Genomic DNA, 20370 nt, shown 5'->3' with positions numbered 1-20370 from the left:
CCTCCCAAGTAGCTGGGATTGCAGGTGCCCGCCACCACACCCAGCTAATTTTTATATTTTTAGTAGAGATGGGGTTTCGCCACATTGGCTGGACAGCTCTCAAAGTCCTGACCTCAGGTGATCTGCCCACCTCGGCCTTCCAAAGTGCTGGGATTACAGGCGTGAGCCACCATGCCCGGCCTTGAATTTGCTTTTCTAGTGAAGCATTAGGGAGAAACTCTTCAAATCTATCATAATGGCTAATATTTATATAATACTCTGGAATTTACAAAGTAGCTACTTACAGCATTACCTCATTTAATCCCCACATTACAGGGGTTGTTGGAATCCCCATTTGTAGACATAGAAACTAGGAAATGAAGAAGTTAAGTGACTTGCTCAGGGACTGATGACTCATAGAGGCAGAAGCAGGACTCAAGCCTTAGTCCTCCAATTCCAAATCTTATGTCTTTTGCACTATCCCATACTGCCTGTAAGTTTTCTTCCTTTGTTTTAAAACCATCATTTGTGGTCACCTAAAAATGTGAGGAGAGTCTGACCCTTCATATGCAAGATCTCATCAACTTAATAATAGTTACTGGGACATAGTATCACCATGGCCACAGTACTCAATGTTGGAAAATAACCCCGTGAAGTATTTGAACCATTACTCCTATATGGTTGTTTGGGATACACTGTCTAATCTTTATTTTCAAATGAGGTAATTAGTGTATGGTGTTTGTTTCTGAATCGGGCAGCCAGCAATTAACAGGAACAGGCCCTAGCTAGAAGAGGGCTGTTTTTTATTCTTTCAGACAGCCAGCTGTGGTACAGCACATGAAATTTCCTCTTTGGACTGTCATTTCGAGCAAATGTCCTTCATTTCCTTTGCTCTGATGCCCCATCCCTCTGTTGGGGGTGGGGCGGGAGGCAAGTTATTGCATCCTAGTAGAATCCCCTGGCCAGATGGCAGTGGCTCATGCCTGTAATCCAGCCCTTTGGCAGGCAGAGGCAGGAGGATCACTTGAGGCCAGGAGTTCAAGACCAGCCTGGGCAACATATAGTGAGACCCTGTCTCCAAAAATTTTAAAAATTAGCTGGGCATGGTGGTATGCATCTGTAGTCCTAGCTACTCAGGAGGCTGAGGTGGGAGGATCACTTGAGCCTAGGAGATTGACGCTACAGTGAACTATGAGTACACCACTGTACTCCAGCCTGGATGGCAGAGCAAGACCCTGTCTCTTAAAAAAAGAAAAGAAAAGAAAAAAAAAAGGGCCGGGCACAGTGGCTCACACCTGTAATCCCAGCACTTTGGGAGGCCAAGGTGGGCAGATGACGAGGTCAGGAGATCGAGACCATCCTGGCTAACACAGTGAAACCCTGTCTCTATTAAAAATACAAAAAAATTAGCCGGGCGTGGTGGTGGGCTCCTGTAGTCCCAGCTACTCTGGAGGCTGAGGCAGGAGAATGGCATGAACCTGGGAGGTGGAGCTTGCAGAGATCATGCCACTGCACTCCAGCCTGGGCGACAGAGCGAGACTCGTCTCAAAAGAAAAAAAAAAAAAAAAAAAAAAAGCCAGGCTCAGTGGCTCATGCCTATAATCCCAGCACTTTGAGAGGCTGAAGCAGGCAGATCACATGAGGTCAGGAGTTCGACACCAGCCTGGCCAACATGGTGAAGCCCCGTCTCTACTAAAAATACAAAAATTAGCTGGGCATGGTGGCATGTGCCTGTAGTCCCTGCTACTCGGGAGGCTGAGGCAGGAGGATCACTTGAACCTGGGAGACAGAGGTTGCAGCGAGCCGAGATCGCACCACTGCACTCCAGCCTGGGTGACAGAGTGAGACCCTATCTCAAAAAAAATCAAAAACAAAAACAAAAAGAGAATCCTCAGAAGAATTAAGAGTTAAATTTCTGTGTCAGCAATGTAAGTCTCACCAGGTGGGCTCACTGCCTACTGAGAAGAGTCATCTGGCACTAAAACATCAAAACTAGCCTGGGTTCCTGCCATGCCTTTGGCATGGGGCATCAGTTTTTTTCTCAGGATATGATCACTATTTCCCCTCTGGGGACTTTGCAGTTGGCACAACTGTTTCTTTTCATTTTTGACTGCAATTCTAGTCTAAATAGTCTCATGGGCTCTGGCTCCAATCTCCTGTCATTCTAATCCCAAGCAGCCAAGATCAGACACTGGGGTATCTCTTTACTGGCAGCCTCAGACTTGAACTTTGGAAATTGTGGGAAATTCCATTCTTAGGGCACGTAGAACTTGTGACTCTACCATAGAAGAGTTTCTACCATAGAAGAGTTTTCCCTGCTGAGTAGAAATGGCATCAGAATAATATGGAGAAAAGTATAATGAAAATAGTCCTTTCTGTGTATATGATATTTTACTACTTAAAAAGTGATTTTATGTTTATTATCTTGTTTTTTCTTCCTTATAATCCCAGGAAGCAGACTGGCAAAGTGGTTAAGGATATCAGTTCTGGATTTGTATTGCCTTAGTTTAAATTCAAATTCCAACATTCATATAGCTATGGGCAGTTTACTTCCACCCTCAGTGCCTCAATTTCCTCACCTATCAAATTTAGACTTACAGGCTTGTTGTGAGGATTAAGTGAGATTAAACTTAGAATAGGGCATGGCAAAAGTTGTTATTGAGAGTTCTTATTGTGTAAGTAAGAAAACCAAGGCTTAGAGAAATTAGGGACATTGGAATGAGATTCAAACTCAGATTCTCCTTATTTTGGGCCTGTTCTGTTAACTCCATCTCAGCTGCCTCTGAAAGCAGTACCACGTATATTTGTATACTTGTACTAATGAATATAACTAGTTTTGATCCTTAGGAACTCTGGATTTCCTCTAATTATTTATTTTTATTTTTCCCATCTCTTTCCTTTCCTTAACTTCCCACAGAGAGGAGCTTAAGTGGACAGAGATTCTAGAACAGGAGAAATAAAACAATAAGTGCTAGGGGTATAGTAGGCACTCTTGGGACACAGGGAAGCCTCACAAGTAGGGGAGAGGAAGAATAATTGATAGATCTAGAAAATAAGCCATTCCTTGGTGCCACTCAAAAACATTAGTATACACCCTTATTTGCTACATTGGTTGTGGCAGGAAGTTGTAGTAATATCTTAATTTCATCTAAAATTGATAGCAAACATCCTCCTAATTGGCCTGTAATTGGTGTATCCTTTGGATTGTGTCATTATTTAACTTGAGCCCTCTGTGTATCCACTGAGATTCCAGTGAAAGTAGGGATGGGAGAGAAGAACAGATTCAAGAGATACTTGGGAGAAACATTTAATTCTAACAAAGACCCTGTGAGTCATCAGGGCAGATACTAGTATCATTAGTCTTCTTGAAGAGAAATGATTTGCACAAGGTCATAAATGATCAAACTTGAATTCTGGGCTTTTAACTGCAAGCATAAAGATTATCCCAACACACTGTATTTTCCCCATGCAGGTAGGAGAATGCTCCAGGTGATGATCCTGGTTCATAGGCAGTAGTGATGAGTGTTGGACATTTTACTCATGGAGAGATGTTACAGATTGGGCAGGTTCCCTTTCCTGTAAATAAGGAATAATCATTAGCTTTTTAGTAATTCTCTAATATTTCTATTTTATTTAGGCTATCGTTTGGGAGCAATGAGTTTAAAACCCTTTACCTACCCATTTCCAGAGACGAGGTTTCTTCATGCAGGACCCAATGTGTATAAATTCAAAATCAGATATGGGAACAGTATCAGGTAATTTCAAAGGTCGGAGGGTAGCCTATGTAAACACCAGTTAGTGCTAGTGCATTCCCACAGGTCACCTCTTCTCTATCTTCACCCGGTTCAGGAGACTAGGTCACCTCTTCTCTACCTTCACCCAGTTCAGGAGACTGGTAAAGTAGCATCTTGCAGGACTTTCTTTCCCAGGAATTTTATATTCAGTATATATATTATTCATACGAGTTTCTAAATAAATTAGGGACAACCTTTTTTTTTTTTTTTTTTTTTTTTTTTTTTAAAGAGAAGCAGATCTCTGTGTTGTCTAGGCTAGTCTCAAACCCCTGACCTCAAGCAATCCTCTCACCTCTGCCTCCCCAAGTGTTGGGATTATAGGTGTGAGCCACCTCACCCAGCCTAGGACAACATATCTTTGAAGCAGTGTTTCTCAAAATTTTACATCTCAGGGCTGGGCATAGTAGCTCATGCCTATAATCCCAGCACTTTGGGAGGCCGAGGTGGATGTATCACTTGAGGTCAGGAGTTCAAGACCAGCCTGGCCAACATGGTGAAACACCGTCTCTACTAAAAATACAAAAATTAGCCAGACATCGTGGTGGGAGGCTGAGGCAGGAGAATCGCTTGAACCTGGAAGACGGAGGTTGCAGTGAGCTGAGATTGTGCCACTGCACTCCAGCTTGGGCCACAGAGTGAGACTCCGTCTCAAAAAAAATTTTTTTTTTCCGTCTCAGGACTCCCTTGCAATTTTTCTTTCTTTCTTTTTTTTTTTTTTTCCAAGACAGGGTTTCACATGTAGTCGTGTAATCACCGCAGCCGTGACCTGCTGGGCTTAAGGGTCAGCCTCCAGAGAAGCTAGGACTACAGGCATAGTGCCACCACACCAGGCTAATTTTAAAATATTTTTGGTAGAAATGAAGTCTCACTATGTTGCTCAGGCTGGTCTCAAACTCCTGGGCCCAAGGGATCCTCCCTCCTCAGCTTTCCAAAGTATTGGGATTCCAGGCATGAGGCACCCGCACCCAACTTGCACTCTTTAAAATTATTAAGGACCCCAAAGAGCTTTTGATTAATCTGTCAATATTTGTCATAAAAATTAAAGCAAAAATTTGGCCGGGCGCACTGGCTCAGGCCTGTAATCCCAGCACTTTAGGAGGCCGAGACAGGTGAATCATGAGGTCAGGAGTTTGAGACCAGCCTGGCCAACATGGTGAAACCCTGTCTCTACTAAAAATACAAAAAATTAGCTGAGTGTAGTGGCAGGCACCTATAATCCCAGCTAACTAGGAGGGTGAGGCAGGAAAATCACTTGAACTCGGGAGATGGAGGTTGCAGTGAGCAGAGATGGGCGTACTGCACTCCAGCCCAAGCAACAGTGTGAAACTCTGTCTCAAAAAAAGAAAAAAAAAATTTAAAACAGTTTATTAATTTAAGAATAATATATGCAACAAATATGGTATTATTAAAGTTATATTTAGTGAGCCGGGCAGGCATGATGGGTCACGCCTGTAATACCAGCTACTCAGGAGGCTGAGGCCCGAGAATCACTTGAAGCTGGGAGTTGGAGGTTACAGTGAGCCGAGATCACGCAACTGCACTCCAGCCTGCCCGACAGAGTTAACCTCCATCTCAAAAATAAATAAGTAAAATAAAATTACATTTAAAAATTGAGAAGATTGGCATTATTTACATTCCTGGGATTTACCCCAGGGGTACCAGGGTGGTTTCAGCATGTCAAAACCAATCAGGCTGGGAGCAGTAGCTCACACCTGTAATCCCAGCACTTTGGCAGGCCGAGGTGAATAGATGACTTGAGGTTAGGAGTTCAAGACCAGCCTGGCCAACATGGCAAAACCCCATCTATACTAAAATTACAAAAAAGCGGGGTGTGGTAGCATGCACCTGTAGTCCCAGCTATTCAGGAGGCTGAGGCAGGAGAATCGCTTGAACCCAGGAGGCGGAGGTTGCAGTGAGCCAAGATCTTGCCACTGTACTGAATTTGATCAAACCCAGCACCTCATCCTTTCATGATAAAAACACTCAAAACACACACACACACACACACACACACACACACACACACACACACACAGCTGGGCGCAGTGGCTCACACCTGTAATACCAGCACTTTGGGAGGCCGAATCAGACAGATCATCTGAAGTCAGGAGTTCAAGAGCAGCCTGGTCAACATGGTAAAACCCTGTCTCTACTAAAAATACAAAAATTAGCTGAGCATGGTGGTGCATACCTGTAGTCCCAGCTATTCGGGAGGCTGACAGGAGAATCAGTTCAACCTGGGAGGCAGAGGCTGCAGTGGGCAGATCATGCCACTGCACTCCAGCCTGTGCAACAGAGTGAGACTCTGTCTCAAAACAAAGCAAAACTATAAACTAGAAATAGAAGGGAACTTTTGGGTAGGTGCAGTGGCTCACTCTTATAATCCCAGTACTTTGGGAGGCTCAAATGGGAGGATCACTTCAGCATAGGAGTTTGAGATCAGCCTGGGCAACAAAGTGAGACCCCATCACTACAAAAAAAGAAATTAGCTGGACATGGTGGTTTGTACCTGTGATCCCAGCTGCTTGGAAGGCTAAGGCAGGAGGATTGATTGGCCCAGGGAGTTGAGGCTGCAGTTAGCCATGATTGCGCCGCTACCCCGGCCTGACCTGGGATGATTTGTAACATGATGTTTCATTGGTGGTTTGGAACATTTTGGTTCACTGAATTACACACATCCTCCAAATATTGATACATTTCATTATACAGTATCGAAAAATATTTGTTAGTATCACTATAATCTTAAAAGTGTTGACGTATTTGGAAACTGTCAAACTCAAAATGGTGGACGGAAACTTTCCAAAATTTAAATTTTCACTTGAAAGCCCAAAATTTATTGTTGACAAGTATTGTCAGTTCTTTTCCTTGAGTTGACATGCCTATTTTATTCATTTTTAAGAAAGTGTCTGTCAAACTTCCAAGTATGAATAACAACCATAGTTTGTCTGTTAGCTGATCATTCAAGTAAAATATTCCATGAAGAAAAGCAGACAGTTCAGTTTGCAGCTTAAACAGTCACACAAGTGAGTTTCCCTAAAATAACCATCGTATTTTGGTATGCAGCAGAAGCGCTTTATGCATACTTCGTGTTTTATCACATAACATTTAAAAAGATATGTAGTTAAAGATTGAGATTTTATAAAATGGTTGCTTTTTTTTTTCCTGCTTCCTCAAGGATATTCAGTGAAACTGGATTTTTTTTTTTTTTCCTGTGCAGCAGTAAAGATTACTTTGACTGATAGTACAGCCTAGTGCAACTGGCTAGATTTGTGCTAAGGCACTGGCGATTTTGCCCACCATTGCTTTTGCAATCATGGTTACAAATATTAACACAGTGAGAAAGGCAAATAACACCTTAGTATTATTATGAAAATAGTTTTACTTGGCCGGGCGCGGTGGCTCAAGCCTGTAATCCCAGCACTTTGGGAGGCCGAGACGGGCGGATCACAAGGTCAGGAGATCGAGACCACCCTGGCTAATACGGTGAAATCCCGTCTCTACTAAAGAATACAAAAAACTAGCCGGGCGACGAGGCGGGCGCCTGTAGTCCCAGCTACTTGGGAGGCGGAGGCAGGAGAATGGCGTAAACCCGGGAGGCGGAGCTTGCAGTGAGCTGAGATCTGGCCACTGCACTCCAGCCTGGGCCACAGAGCCAGACTCCGTCTCAAAAAAAAAAAAAAGAAAAAAAAAAGAAAATAGTTTTACCCTTGAAGACCCATTGAAAGGGTCTTCAAGACCCTTAAGGGTCCCCAAAGCACACAAAGTACAAGTGCTCTAACAAATGATTAACTTTCACAGTGGGAATTTCAGGTCTTGGCAGGTCGAAGTCATTCTGTACCAATGTTCAGACCACACTACCTAGGTGATCACTTCTTCCCCATGAGCACTGGATCAGCACACACAGTTTTACTTATGTTTCTTTAGCACAGTGGAAGTGTCATTTTTGCCCTAGTAAAGTCTACTCTCTCCAGGGCTTTCCTTCATGTCTTACTTGTCTCTTGTCTGTTTACCTTCTAGAGAAGAAGAGATAGAAAATAAGGAAGTCATCATCCAGGAGCTGGAGGTAGGGAAAGAAGCATACGACTTCTGGAAAAGTTACTCTTTAAGCTAAGGATGCATCCACATTCAGGTTTTAATTATTTCCTACAAACTGAGTCACAACCTCCACTTGATAACTTGGCTTCTTCCTGCTACATCTCCTTTGCAAAGGAACTTTACTGTTTTTCCAGGGAAATTTAAAGCCTGTATTCTTTCTCAGTTTTCCTAGTTGAAGTGTCAGCACCTTTGAGGCTGAGAGCTTTTTGTTTTCACTAGAGTTTCCAGCCTTGGGCAGCTCTCTTTTGTGGCAGCTGGCATAGAGAAAGATTCCGGAGGACTGCCTCCTTCCAGGGCTCTGGGAAACCCACCATCGCAACCACTGCCTGGTACTTGACGTTCAGGAAACTCGACTGTAAATACACAGACAAGGCTGCTGTGTATTCATTTTAATTGGAAACATTTGCAATTGCCTTATTCCGACTTCATTTTCATTCCTTTCTACCCAGTTCCTCTAGCTTTAGGTTTTTCTACAGAAAGAAGACTGAGCAGGTGGTCAGCTTTACAAATTGGTGAAAGCAATGGACAAGGAGTTAGAGTTCTTGGGTTTGGCCCTGGATTCCAGTTCTGGCATAGCCACCAATTAGCTATGTGACCGTTTGCAAATCATATATCAACTTGGATCTTAATTGCCTCATTTGGAAAATGAGACGTTTAAACTAGCTTTTCCTCTTCTGACTTCACAATTCAGTGATTTGTGACTATTGTGATTTCTTAAGACATATGCCTCCACATTTCAAAGCAATTAAATATACTTAAACACAAAACTCTGTGAAACCAAAACTGAGTCATACCCTTAAGAAGGTACCTCTTTGGCTAAGTGTTAAAAGATACATTAGGATCTTGCAGGACCCTCAAGGACATCATTATGAATAAGTTATTTTAACATAGGACCAAGAAAATGTTCTACCTGGTTTTTGTTTTTGTTTGAGATGGAGTTTTGCTCTGTCACCAGGTTGGAGTGCAGTGGCGCGATTTCGGCTCACTGCAACCTCCACCTCCCGGGTTCCAGCGATTCTTCTGCCTCAGCCTCCCAAGTAGCTGGGACTACCCGCGTGCACCACCACGCCCAGCTAATTTTTGTGTTTTTAGTAGAGATGGGGTTTCACCATGTTGGCCAGGATGGTCTTGATCTCTTGACCTCATGATCCACCCGCCTCAGTCTCCCAAAGTGTTGGGATTACAGGTGTGAGCCACTGTGCCTGGCCATTCTACCTATTTTAATTATGGGCAGAGTAGGCTTTATTTCACTTTGTTTCAGTTAAACTGAGCAGTGAAAAGCTCATGGAAGCATAACAGAGAGGAGGGAATACAGACTTTAGAGCCAATCAAACCTGGATTTGAAGTGTCCATACTAGGATAGTGTCTAGCTTCTAATTATAATAGCTAATATTTATTGAGTAATTACTATGGGAAGCGTTCTGCCATTCACAATTTGACTTTGGGCAAATTACCTACCGTCTCTGAGTCTGTTTCCTTACCTGTCAAATGGGGTTAATAAAGAAGGCCTGTTTCAAGACTGAGGATTAGAAATAGATGTCTGCAATGCCTGCCACACATTATTAGCTCAATAATTGTGAGCTAATAAACTTGAGAGCATTTACATTCACCATATGTCATATTTCCAAGATGCATTTGATATGCATATGCATCTTTCTCTTATGCTCACTAGTATGGGGTCAGATGTTATTCTGTTTTCGTCATTTAGAAAACACGTACTGAGGGCGGGCACTGTGGCTCACACCTTTAATCTCAGCACTTTGGGAGGCCAAGGCAGGTGGATCACCTGAAGTCAGGAGTTTAAGACCAGCCTGGCCAACATGGCAAAACCCCATCTCTACTAAAAATACAAAAATTAGCTGGGTGTGGTGGCACGTATCTGTAGTCCAAGCTACTCAGGAGGCTGAGGCAGGAGAATTGCTTGAACCTGGGAGGTGGAGGTTGCAGTGAGCCAAGATCGCACCACTGCCCTCCAGCCTGGACAACAGAATAAGACTCTGTCTCAAAAAAAAACCAGAAAACATTTACTGAGAAGCAGGCTAGCCTAGGGGTTAAGACTAGGAGCTCTGGAAGCCCACTGCCTTGGTTCAGATCTTGGCCCCGCTATTTCTAGTTATGTAACCTAGACTATATTTTTTCACTTCTCTGTTTCCTCGTCTGTAAAATGGGAATAACAGAATTGCCTATCTCACAGGGGTTTTGTGAGAGTTAATTAATATATATAAAAACACGGCCGGGCTTGGTGGCTCATGCCTGTCATCCCAGCGCTTTAGGAGGCCAAGGCAGGCGGATCACCTGAGGTCAAGAGTTCGTGACCAGCCTGGCCAACATAGTGAAACCCCATCTGTACCAAAAATATAAAAGTTAGTCAGGTGTGGTGGCAGGCACCTGTAATCCCAGCTACTTGGGAGGCTGAGGCAGGAGAATCGCTTGAACCCAGAAGGCAGAGGTTGCAGTGAGCGGAGATCATTGCCATTGCACTCCATACTCCAGTCTGGGCAGAAGAAAAAAACTTCATCTCAAAAACAAACAAACAAACAAAAGGCTGGGCGTGGTCCCTCATGCCTGTAATCCTAGCACTTTGGGAGGCCAAGGTCGGCGGATTGCCTGACCTCAGGTGTTCAACACCAGCCTGGGCAACATGGCGAAACCCCATTTCTACTAAAAATACAAAAAAATAGCTGGGCATGGCGGTGTGTGCCTATAATCCTAGCTACTTGGGAGGCTGAGGCACGAGCACTGCTTGAACTCAGGAGGTGGAGGTTGCAGTGAGTCAAGATTGTGCCACCGCACTCCAGCCTGGGTGACATAACGAGATTCTGTCTCAAAAAAAAAAAAAAACAAAAAAAACAAAAAACAGAAACACTTCCCATAGTAATTACTCAATAAATATTAGCCAGTATAATTATAAGCTAGACACTGTGCTGCTATGGAGAATACAAAGATAAACAAAACACAATTTCTTTTTTTTTTTTTTTTTTTTGAGACAAGGTTTCACTCTGTCGCTAGGCTAGAGTGCCGTGACACAATCATAGCTCACTGCAGCCTCGACCTCCCAGGTTCAGGTGATCCTCCCACCTCAGCCTCCCGAGTAGCTAGGACTACTGGCGTGTGCCACCACATCCAACTCATTTTTGTATTTTTGGAGAGATGAAGTTTTGCCATGTTGCCTAGGCCAGTCTCGAACTCCTGGACTCAAGCAATTCACCTGCCTTGGCCTCCCAGAGTGCTGGGATGACAGGCATGAGCCACTGTGCTGGCCACAGTTTCTATCTTCTTTGAACCCAAACATGAGAACACTGAAGCTTAGGGTGAAATGACAAGCCTGGGACTGAAATTGAGACTTTTTCCCCATAGAAATTTAGTAGTCTTTATGATGCCAAATTAATTAGTGTAGACTAATGAGCATATAGCTTAATTAGGGACTAATCGATTAAAATTTAAAGTGAATGGAAAAAAAAGTTTGACTTAAACAAAAGCAAAATACTATATATCAGTAAATACCAGTGTTGTTCATTCATTCAATGTACATTTAGTGAAGACTTGTTATGCGTTATTCACGATGGTAGACACCATAGAAGGGATACTAAGATAAATCAGGTGTATATTCTACTTCAGGTAGATCTCCCAGTAAGGAATATAAAACATTTGTATGTGGAATGTAGTAAAGACTCCAGGCTAACTACTGTGAAGTTTGATATTAACAGTTAATTACAACTTGGTAAATCAGGGAAAGCTTTCTGGAGGAGATGACTTTTGAACTATGCCTTAAAGGATAGTTAGATTTGGACAAGTGCTGATGGGTGGAAAGGACATTTCAGGAAGAGAAATTCCCTTTCTATGCAAAAGAAATGGAGAAGTAGGATGGGTGCAGTGGCTCACACCTGTAATCCCAGCACTTTGGGAGACCAAGGAGGGCAGAGCATAGTGAGCTATGATTGCGTCACTGCACTCTAGCCTAGGCGACAGAGTGAAACCTTGTCTCAAAAAAAAAAAAGAAAAAGAAAGAAAGAAACTCCTGAGCCTAGGGGTTCAAGACCATCCTGGGCAACGTGGTGAAACCACATCTCTATAAAAAATAAAGAAATTAGACGGGTGTGGTGGTACACGCCTTTAGTCCCAGCTACTGGGGAGGCTGAGGTGGGAGGATCACTTGAGCCCAGGAGGCAGAGATTGCAGTGAGCAGAGATCACGCAACTGTGCTTCAGCCTGGGCCACAAAGCAAGGCTCTCTCAAAAAAAAAAAAAAAAAAGAAAAAGAAATGGAGAATCAGAGCACATGTTAAAGGAACAGCAAATAGTTCAGTTTTGATAGTATATAGGGTATGTGATTAGCAGTGACAAATATAAACAAAGATTAGCTGAGACTCAACAGTGTTAAAGTCATTTCAAATATGTTTTTCAGGATTCTATCCGTGTGGTCTTGGGAAACTTGGACAATCTTCAGCCCTTTGCTACAGAACACTTCGTTGTATTTCCCTGTATCCTTTTTTTTTTTTTGAGATGGAGTCTTGCTCTGTTGCCCAGGCTGGAGTGCAATGGCGTGATCTTGGCACACTGTAACCTCAGCCTCCCAGGTTCAAGCGATTCTCCTGCCTCAGCCTCTCGGGTAGCTGGGATTACAGGTACGTGCCATCACGCCTGGCTAATTTTGGTATTTTTAGTAGAGGCAGTGTTTCACCATGTTGGCCAGACTGGTCTTGAACTCCTGACCTCAGGTGATCCGCCCGCCTCGGCCTCCCAAAGTGCTGGGATTACAGCCGTGAGCCACCGCGCCCAGCCTATCCTTTCTTTTCTGGCTGGAAATGAGCTACGGCTCACATTTTAGACTCAAATGGAAGTAGCAAAACCATAGGCAGTTTGCAGGGTAGGTCAGGGGAAGGAGAGAGTTTCATCCCTAAAATAGTACTTAGGAATGCATACTGGCATCTTTCCTTACTCCTTAGCACCATTTTCCAGATAAAAGCAAATGGGAGAGAGTTTCCCACCTGAAATTCAAACATGGGGAAATTGTCTTGATCCCCTACCCATTTGTTTTTACTCTATACGTGGAGATGAAATGGTTCCATGAAAACCTGTCACCTGGTAAGTGGAATGATGTGAATGTGAATGGCAGAGAAGAAAATGGTTTAGCAGTGCCAGCTGGATATGGTGAAATGGGCTACCAGATTGGGCTCCAGCCATACAGTGCACAGGTCAGGATCATGTGCTCCAGGCCAGATTGACTAGTTCAAATACTGGTGGCCCTGCCACTTAACAGCTGTGTGAAGTTAGATAAATTAATCTGTCTGTGCCTCCCTTGTGAAATTGTGAAGTATAATATTACTACGTATATCATTGAGTTGTTAAAAGGATTAAATAAATACTAGTAGATGAAAAGTACAAAGCCTGACTTAATCACTGAATGAAAGATAAGTATTATATAAACCCTTCCATTAGAGTAAATTCCATGATTTTCACTTTAGAGCTGTCTTAAAGGTATCTCCCAATTTATTTTTATTTAGACAGAGTCTCACTCTGTTACCTAGGCTGGAGTACAGTGGTCTGATCGTAGTTCACTGTAACCTCTAATTCCTGGGCTTAAGTGTTCCTCCTGCCTCAGCTTCCCAAGTAGCTAGGACCGTGGGTGTGTACGACCATCCCCGGCTAATTTTTTTTTTTTTTTTTTTTTAAGTAGTGACAGGGTCTCACTATATTGCACCATCGGGTCTCAAACTCCTGGGCTCAAGCAATCCTCCCACCTCGGCCTCCCAAAACACTGGAATTACAGGCATGAACCACTGTGCCTAGCCCAAATTTTTATTCTCTGAAGGCCATGGGTATTTTTGCTGATTGAGGGACAAGTAAACACCTACCCTTTTGATTTGAAAAGGGGTGCAGGCTGGGCACAGTGGCTCATGCCTGTAATCCCAGTACTTTGGGAGGCCAAGGCAGGAGGATCACTTGAGGCCAGGAGTTCAAGACCAGCCTGACCAACATGGTGAAACACCATCTCTACTAAAAATAATAAAGTTAGCCAGGCATGGTGGTGCGCGCCTGTAATCCCAGCTACTCAGGAAGCTGAAGCAGAAGAATCGCTTGAACCCGGGAGGCAGAGATTGCAGTGAGCCAAGATCACGCCACTGTACTCCAGCCTGGGCGGCAGAGCAAGACTCTGTCTGAAAAAAAAAATGTGCATATATATATATGTATATATGATGTAGCCTGGCATGGTGGTGCATGCCTGTAGTCCCAGCTACTCTGGAGGCTGAGGAAGGAGAATTGCTTGAACCTGGCAGGCAGAGGTTCTGGTGAGCCAAGATCACACCACTGCACTCCCGCCTGGGCAACAGAGCTAGCTCTGTCTCAAAAAAGAAAACAGAAAAGAAAAGGGGTGCAAAGGCCTTGCCTCACAATATCTCCCCTTTTCATTTGTCACGGGTAGCTGAAGTTCTACTTTTTTCTTTTGTAGTAAGGATTGTCCCCTACCTTTTCAAACCCCTTCTAGCTTATAGATTATAGTCATTCTGAAACAAGGGAGGAAGAGAGTTTGAAGACACTATTTTTAGGGAAAATGGTACCAGCTAGAAGGGAGAAGGGCACATGAGGAGTCTTTGTCTAGGGTCAGTTCCAAGAAATCAATAGTAGCCAGAAATTCAGGTAAAACAGCATCATTGTTAGGCCTGGTGGCTCACTTTGGGAGGCCAAGGCAGGTGGATCACCTGAGGTCAGGAGTTTGAGACCAGCCTGGCCAATGTGGTGAAACCCCCCTCTCTACTAAAAATACAAAAATTAGCCAGGTGTGGTGGCACATGCCTGTAGTCCCAGCTACTCGGGAGGCTGAGGGAGGAGAAGCGCTTGAACTCAAGAGGCGGAGGTTGCAGTGAGCCGAGATCATACCACTGCACTCCAGTCTGGGCAACTTACTCTCCAAAAAAAAAAAGTATTATTTTATTATGACACTCAAATTTCCTGTTGTAGGGAAACCAATAAGTGACAGTCCTCTTGGGTTGGTAAGTTTGCCTTTTCTGTACAAAATGAAAATTGCCTTTATCACCTTCTTTTGTTCAAAAAGTCCTGCTCTTGCCTCTTCCTCTTACTTTGCCCCTCAGTTGCTACCCAGATCCAATCAGAATTGTAAACATAAGACAGTATTTTCCCCCTTGGCTAGATTTCTGAGACCATGTCTCTAACAGAATGTCTATTCTTACTTGCAAAGCTGGTGTTAAAAGTTGCCTTTGGCAGTTTAAGGATGGGGAGTTTTCTTCACTGTGCCTTCATGAACTGTGAGCAACTCTGGAAAGGAGGAGTCACAGGCATCTGCTTCCTCTCTGAAGGTCCCAGCTGAGAAGAAAGCAGTAGGAGCTATGATGAGGAAACGAAAACACATGGACGAGCCCAGCTCCCCCAGCAGGCCAGGGCTGGACAGGTCAGTGGTGTGGGGAGAGAGTCTCGCTCCTTCATCCTAATTAGGCTTTGCCAGCTATTACCATTGGTTGATCCTGTCCTTGGGCGAGTCACTTTCTTTTTCAGGACTTCATCAGTATCTGCCTATTCCAGTGGGTGGACTAAGGAAAGGGAGCCAGTTAATATTTACAATAGAATTTGAACATAGTCCCTTTTTCAGCAAAGTATGATTTTTCTTCTCAAGATGAAGGCTGAGAAGAAATACAACCCGATCTAAACAATTGAATTCAGCACATTCAATAATACTTACTATGGTAATATCAACAGAAGGCACAAGACTTATGAAGTCTCAAAATATTATACAAAAACATAGGGAAACTCTTGAAAGAGTAAGAACAAATAAAATATAATTCTATTTTACCCAGTGAGCAGTTAGCTTTTGGAACCTTAAGAGGCAGTCCAGACTAAAATATAAATGTTTGCAAGAGGGTATGTATCAATCATTGGGTGGGGTGCTGTGATATTAGGGGGAATGTTGAGTACATCCCTAACATATTGTTACTGTGGAGGCTACTTATGTTCTTCTTTCAGTTCTCTATCAGGGACAAAAGAGTCAGTAAGACAATTCAGTCATTCTTATTAGCACCCTAGAAAGCTAATAAGAATGCTGCTGGAATAATCCAAGGTGTGGTTTGTTTCGTAGCCCAAGATGCTTCCGCCCTAGGCCCACAGAGAATAGCTACCCTTTTCCTGGGACACTGTGGATCCCTAGACATATAGGAGAAGTAAGGTAGACTAGGAAGCTGACCCCATGCTCTCCAGATGCACATGTAGATGAAGAGATAGGGAGCTCCTTTTCAAGCCAGGTGGAATGTGAGAGTACTTGGAGGTATGAAGCTTTGTTGTGTTCCATTCGACTGAATTTTCCATGTAAGTGAGGTCTCAGATCTTCCCTTTCTCTGGGTTTTGATGCACAATCAAGTATTTCAAAATCTGATACCTGCTGTCAGTCACATTTTCACTTTCTCAAACCCCAGATCCCTAAGTGTCTGAAACTGGGATTCTGCTGTGAAGTAAAGCAGCACCCAAAGAAAATTTGGCCACCCAATTTATTCTGCCGGCCAGGAGTGGTATAAAAATAGCCAACCTGCTGAAATATTCATTTGGGCCACATTTGCTTGAATGTAGTGATATTGCCTCTGCCAGTAACATTCCCTGCATATTTTCCCCCCACCTCAGGGCCAAGATAGGGACTTCCAGCCAAGGCTCCAGCAAAAAGAAGCCCCCTGTGGAAACCAGGAGAGTAAGTACTAAAATGGAGGCTTAGAGGCTGTCAGCTATTCCTGTTCTGTTACAAGTCGGGATTCCGGTTACCAGCACATCTTGGTTTTTCGTGCAGATTGAATTGACTGAACTCATTCTTGGGTTTCACCATCTGCAGAATAACATTCAACTATTATGCCCTTGCCACAGCACATCCCAAAGTGGCTGCATAATACACGCATTGATGAATCTTTTTGTTAAAAAGTCCTCTCTTTGCCTGGTACAGTGGCTCATGCCTGTAATCCCAGCACTGTGGGAGGCTGAGGCGGGCAAATCACCTGAAGTCAGGAGTTCAAGACCAGGCTGGCCAACCTGGTGAGACCCAGTCTCTACTAAAAATACAAAAAATTAGCCAAGTGTGGTGGTGAACGCCTGTAATCCCAGCTACTCGGGAGGCTGAGGCAGGAGAATCACTTGAACCCAGGAGGCGGAGGTTGCAGTGAGCCAAGATCGTGCCACTACACTCCAGCCTAGGCAACAGAGTGAGACTCCATCTCAAAAAAAAAAAAAAAAAAAAAAAGCCAGGCACGGTGGCTGATGCCTGTAATCCCAGCACTTTGGGAGGCCGAGGCGGGTGGATCACGAAGTCAGGAGATCGAGACCATCCTGGCTAACACGGTGAAACCCTGTCTCTACTAAAAAAAAATACAGAACATTAGCCAGGCGTGGTGGCAGGTGCCTGCAGTCCCAGTTGCTAGGGAGGCTGAGGCAGGAGAATGGCGTGAACCCGGGAGGCAGAGCTGGCAGTGAGCCGAGATTGCATCACTGCACTGTAGCCTGGACGACAGAGCGAGACTCTGTCTCAAAAAAAAAAAAAAAAAAAAAAAAAAAAAAAAAAAAAAAAAAAAATCCGCTCTTTTCAGCTTAAAAAGCTACTTGTACTCTGCAGTTGAAATAAGAAAATATGTCTGTATAGGATTGAGGTGGAATCCAGAATTTTCCCTTTAGGAAACTTTTTGCCTTCATCTACACTGGGGTCTGAGTCTAGGAACATCTAGTTTTAACAAATGAGCTAGGCATGTATCAGCACTGATAACTGGTAAGAGAAAACTTCTAGAGCAGTGAAGGGTTGGCCCCTGATGGAATTAGATTTCATTTATGGGGTATGTTTCCCATTTAGATATTCATATATCTGGTACCCCTCCTCCATTTTAGGACTTCTTTTCTATATATTCTCTAACATAGTGACCTTTTTCTTTTCCTCCCCTCTTTAAATAGCTGTTAGCTGGTATCCATGTCTTAAAGATCCTTCCTTTTTTTCTCTATGTCTCCAAAGTTGCTCTGACCCTAAGTATCCAAACACAAACAACTCACTTTCTTCACCTTCCCAGGACCCATAAACATGAGCAGTTATCGAGTAAACATTTACATATGCATTCATTCAACAAATTTTTTTTTTCTTTTTTGAGACAGGGTCACACTCTGTTGCCCAGGCTGGAGTGCAGTGGTGCAATCTCGGCTCACTGCAACCTCTACCTCTTAGGCTCAAGCGATCCTCTCATTTCAGCCTCTGGAGTAGCTAGGACTACTGGCATGTGTCACCACACCTGACTAATTTTTGTATTTTTTGTAGAGATGGGGTTTTGCCATGTTGCCCAGGATGCAGTCAACAAATTTTCTTTGAGTGTCTACTATGTGCCAAGTACCAGGGATACTACAGCTAGGTAGACAATTACTGATAGATGTGCCATGTGCAGGGGTAGAAGGAAGCACAGGATACAAAGGGAGCATAAAGTGGCCAGGAGGGAAGGATTCCCAGAGTAGCTTGAAGTCCAGTGCTGAGAAATGTTACTGGAGAAGTCAGAATGGACTGGATCATGAAAAGCCTTGAGACTACCTTCAAGATCACAGGAATTCTCTAAAACATTTTTAAGTAGAAAAATTAAGTTATTTTCTTTTCTTTCTTTTTTTTTTTTTTTTTTTTGAGATAGAGTCTTGCTCTGTCGCCCAAGCTGGAGTACAGTGGCCGGATCTCAGCTCACTGCAAGCTCCGCCTCCCGGGTTTACGCCATTCTCCTGGCTCAGCCTCCCGAGTAGCTGGGACTACAGGCGCCTGCCACCTTGCCCGGCTAGTTTTTTGTATTTTTTTAGTAGAGATGGGGTTTCACCGTGTTAGCCAGGATGGTCTCGATCTCCTGACCTTGTGATCCGCCCGCCTCGGCCTCCCAAAGTGCTGGGATTACAGGCTTGAGCCACTGCGCCTGGCCAGTTATTTTTTATTTCTAAGGGATTGTTCTGTCTCCTGCTCACAAGGCATTGTGTTGGGTGCTGGGGCATACACAAACATATGTAAACCCTGATTTCTTTTTTCTAGGAGCTTGTAATTTAGTTGGGGAAGGAGTGTATCTTTGGGGATTTATACCTCTGCCTCTGTGTGCGGGGGCAGAGTCCAGGGCCCCAGTTGTGCTGTGGCCAGCTGGCCCACTGAGTGATTTTGGGCAGATGGTCAGCCCCTTCTATGCCTCCCATCCTTTAGGGTGGTAAGAAAAAGAAATGAGAAAGTACATGAGGAGTACTTGAAGCTCTGGAGAACAAAAACACTTTATACAACCAAGATAATTACTATTAAAGGAACATTTTCCTCACTCTCTAACTTCGTATCTTCCTATTCTTAGTTTGACACATCATCTCCCTCAAGAACAGTACCCACAGCTTCTTACTCAACATAATTACCTTTTCAACCTGATTCTGGATTTAGAAAAAACTCTAGTAAAAGGAACATGTTTATTGATTTTGACTCAAGGCCCATCATGGACCCTGTTCCCAGGAAGATGATTTCTCCTAAATTAAAGTGATCACAGTGACTCTCAGTATAAGTCACTTGAGCTGGAAAAATTGAATTTGCTCCTATGGTCCATTGCTTGATATGTTCTGCCCCCTTTGCAGGGAGTTGTGGTGTAGAATCACAGTCACTGTGCATGTGCGTGTCTGAACACATTGGGAGCCTGTGTGGGGAAAGCTTAGAAGAATACAACACGTACCTCTGTTTCATAAGAAGTGTTTAGGGAGAATGGGAAAGAAGAGCAGAACCCCCTTGCCTTTGTTACTTCAGGTCCCAGATCTAGAGATCCAGACTTTGGAAGGATAAAAAAATGAGTGGGAGCAGATGAATGACCCAGAAATGAAACAGACTAACTGCACGGTGCATTTTTTTGTTGTTGTTATGCTATATCTGCTTGAACTGCACTTCTAAACAGATCTGGCCCTGAACATGCAGAGGACAGTCTTGCATCAGGTTTTCAGAGTATTATGTTCTGATGGAGGTCCCAGATGATACCTTCAGTCTGTTTTTTGTTTTTTTTTTTGAGGCGGAGTCTCGCTCTGTCGCCCGGACTGGAGTGCAGTGGCCGGATCTCAGCTCACTGCAAGCTCCGCCTCTCGGGTTTACGCCATTCTCCTGCCTCAGCCTCCCGAGTAGCTGGGACTACAGGAGCCCGCCACCTCGCCCGGCTAGTTTTTGTATTTTTAGTAGAGACGGGGTTTCACTGTGTTAGCCAGGATGGTCTCGATCTCCTGACCTTGTGATCCGCCCGTCTCGGCCTCCCAAAGTGCTGGGATTACAGGCTTGAGCCACCGCGCCCGGCCGATACCTTCAGTCTGAATTCCAGCTATAATGTTTTTCCTCCCTTATGACTTTTTCTTGAGAAGACATCTCTCAAGATTTTGGGAGATCACAAAAAGGCTACACTGTCTTACGAGGAGACTCTTCCCTGGTTCAGAGGTAGGCTGTACCTCTGTCCCAGGGCCTTTGCCCTCTTGTTCCTCCTACCACCCTTAATAGATGCTTTCATTAG

At 43.9% G+C, this 20370-nt stretch overlaps 1 protein-coding gene across 11 annotated transcripts in view; it reads left to right on the top strand.

The window, feature by feature from the left end:
* Positions 1 to 20370, top strand: part of MAJIN (membrane anchored junction protein) — a 41648-nt gene that overhangs the window by 16625 nt on the left and 4653 nt on the right. For 3 of the 11 annotated variants that reach the window (XM_030918374.1, XM_030918373.1, XM_030918375.1), the window contains exons 2-8: positions 3617 to 3734; positions 7791 to 7836; positions 12273 to 12348; positions 12827 to 12952; positions 14828 to 14859; positions 15184 to 15275; positions 16493 to 16556. In XM_030918374.1, the coding sequence (XP_030774234.1) occupies positions 3634 to 3734; positions 7791 to 7836; positions 12273 to 12348; positions 12827 to 12952; positions 14828 to 14859; positions 15184 to 15275; positions 16493 to 16556 (537 nt within the window). In that variant the 5' untranslated portion in view covers positions 3617 to 3633. Of the gene's footprint in view, positions 1 to 3616; positions 3735 to 7790; positions 7837 to 12272; positions 12349 to 12813; positions 13434 to 14827; positions 14860 to 15183; positions 15276 to 16492; positions 16557 to 20370 lie in introns of those variants that run through there. The other 8 variants (XM_030918380.1, XM_030918381.1, XM_030918378.1 and 5 more) reach the window with 5 other exon arrangements.

This window comes from Rhinopithecus roxellana, chromosome 15 (genome assembly GCF_007565055.1).
Source record: "Rhinopithecus roxellana isolate Shanxi Qingling chromosome 15, ASM756505v1, whole genome shotgun sequence".
Taxonomy (NCBI): Eukaryota; Metazoa; Chordata; class Mammalia; order Primates; family Cercopithecidae; genus Rhinopithecus; species Rhinopithecus roxellana.
The sequence above is the reverse complement of the archived record's forward strand: the minus strand, read 5'-3'. Positions and strand labels throughout refer to the sequence as shown.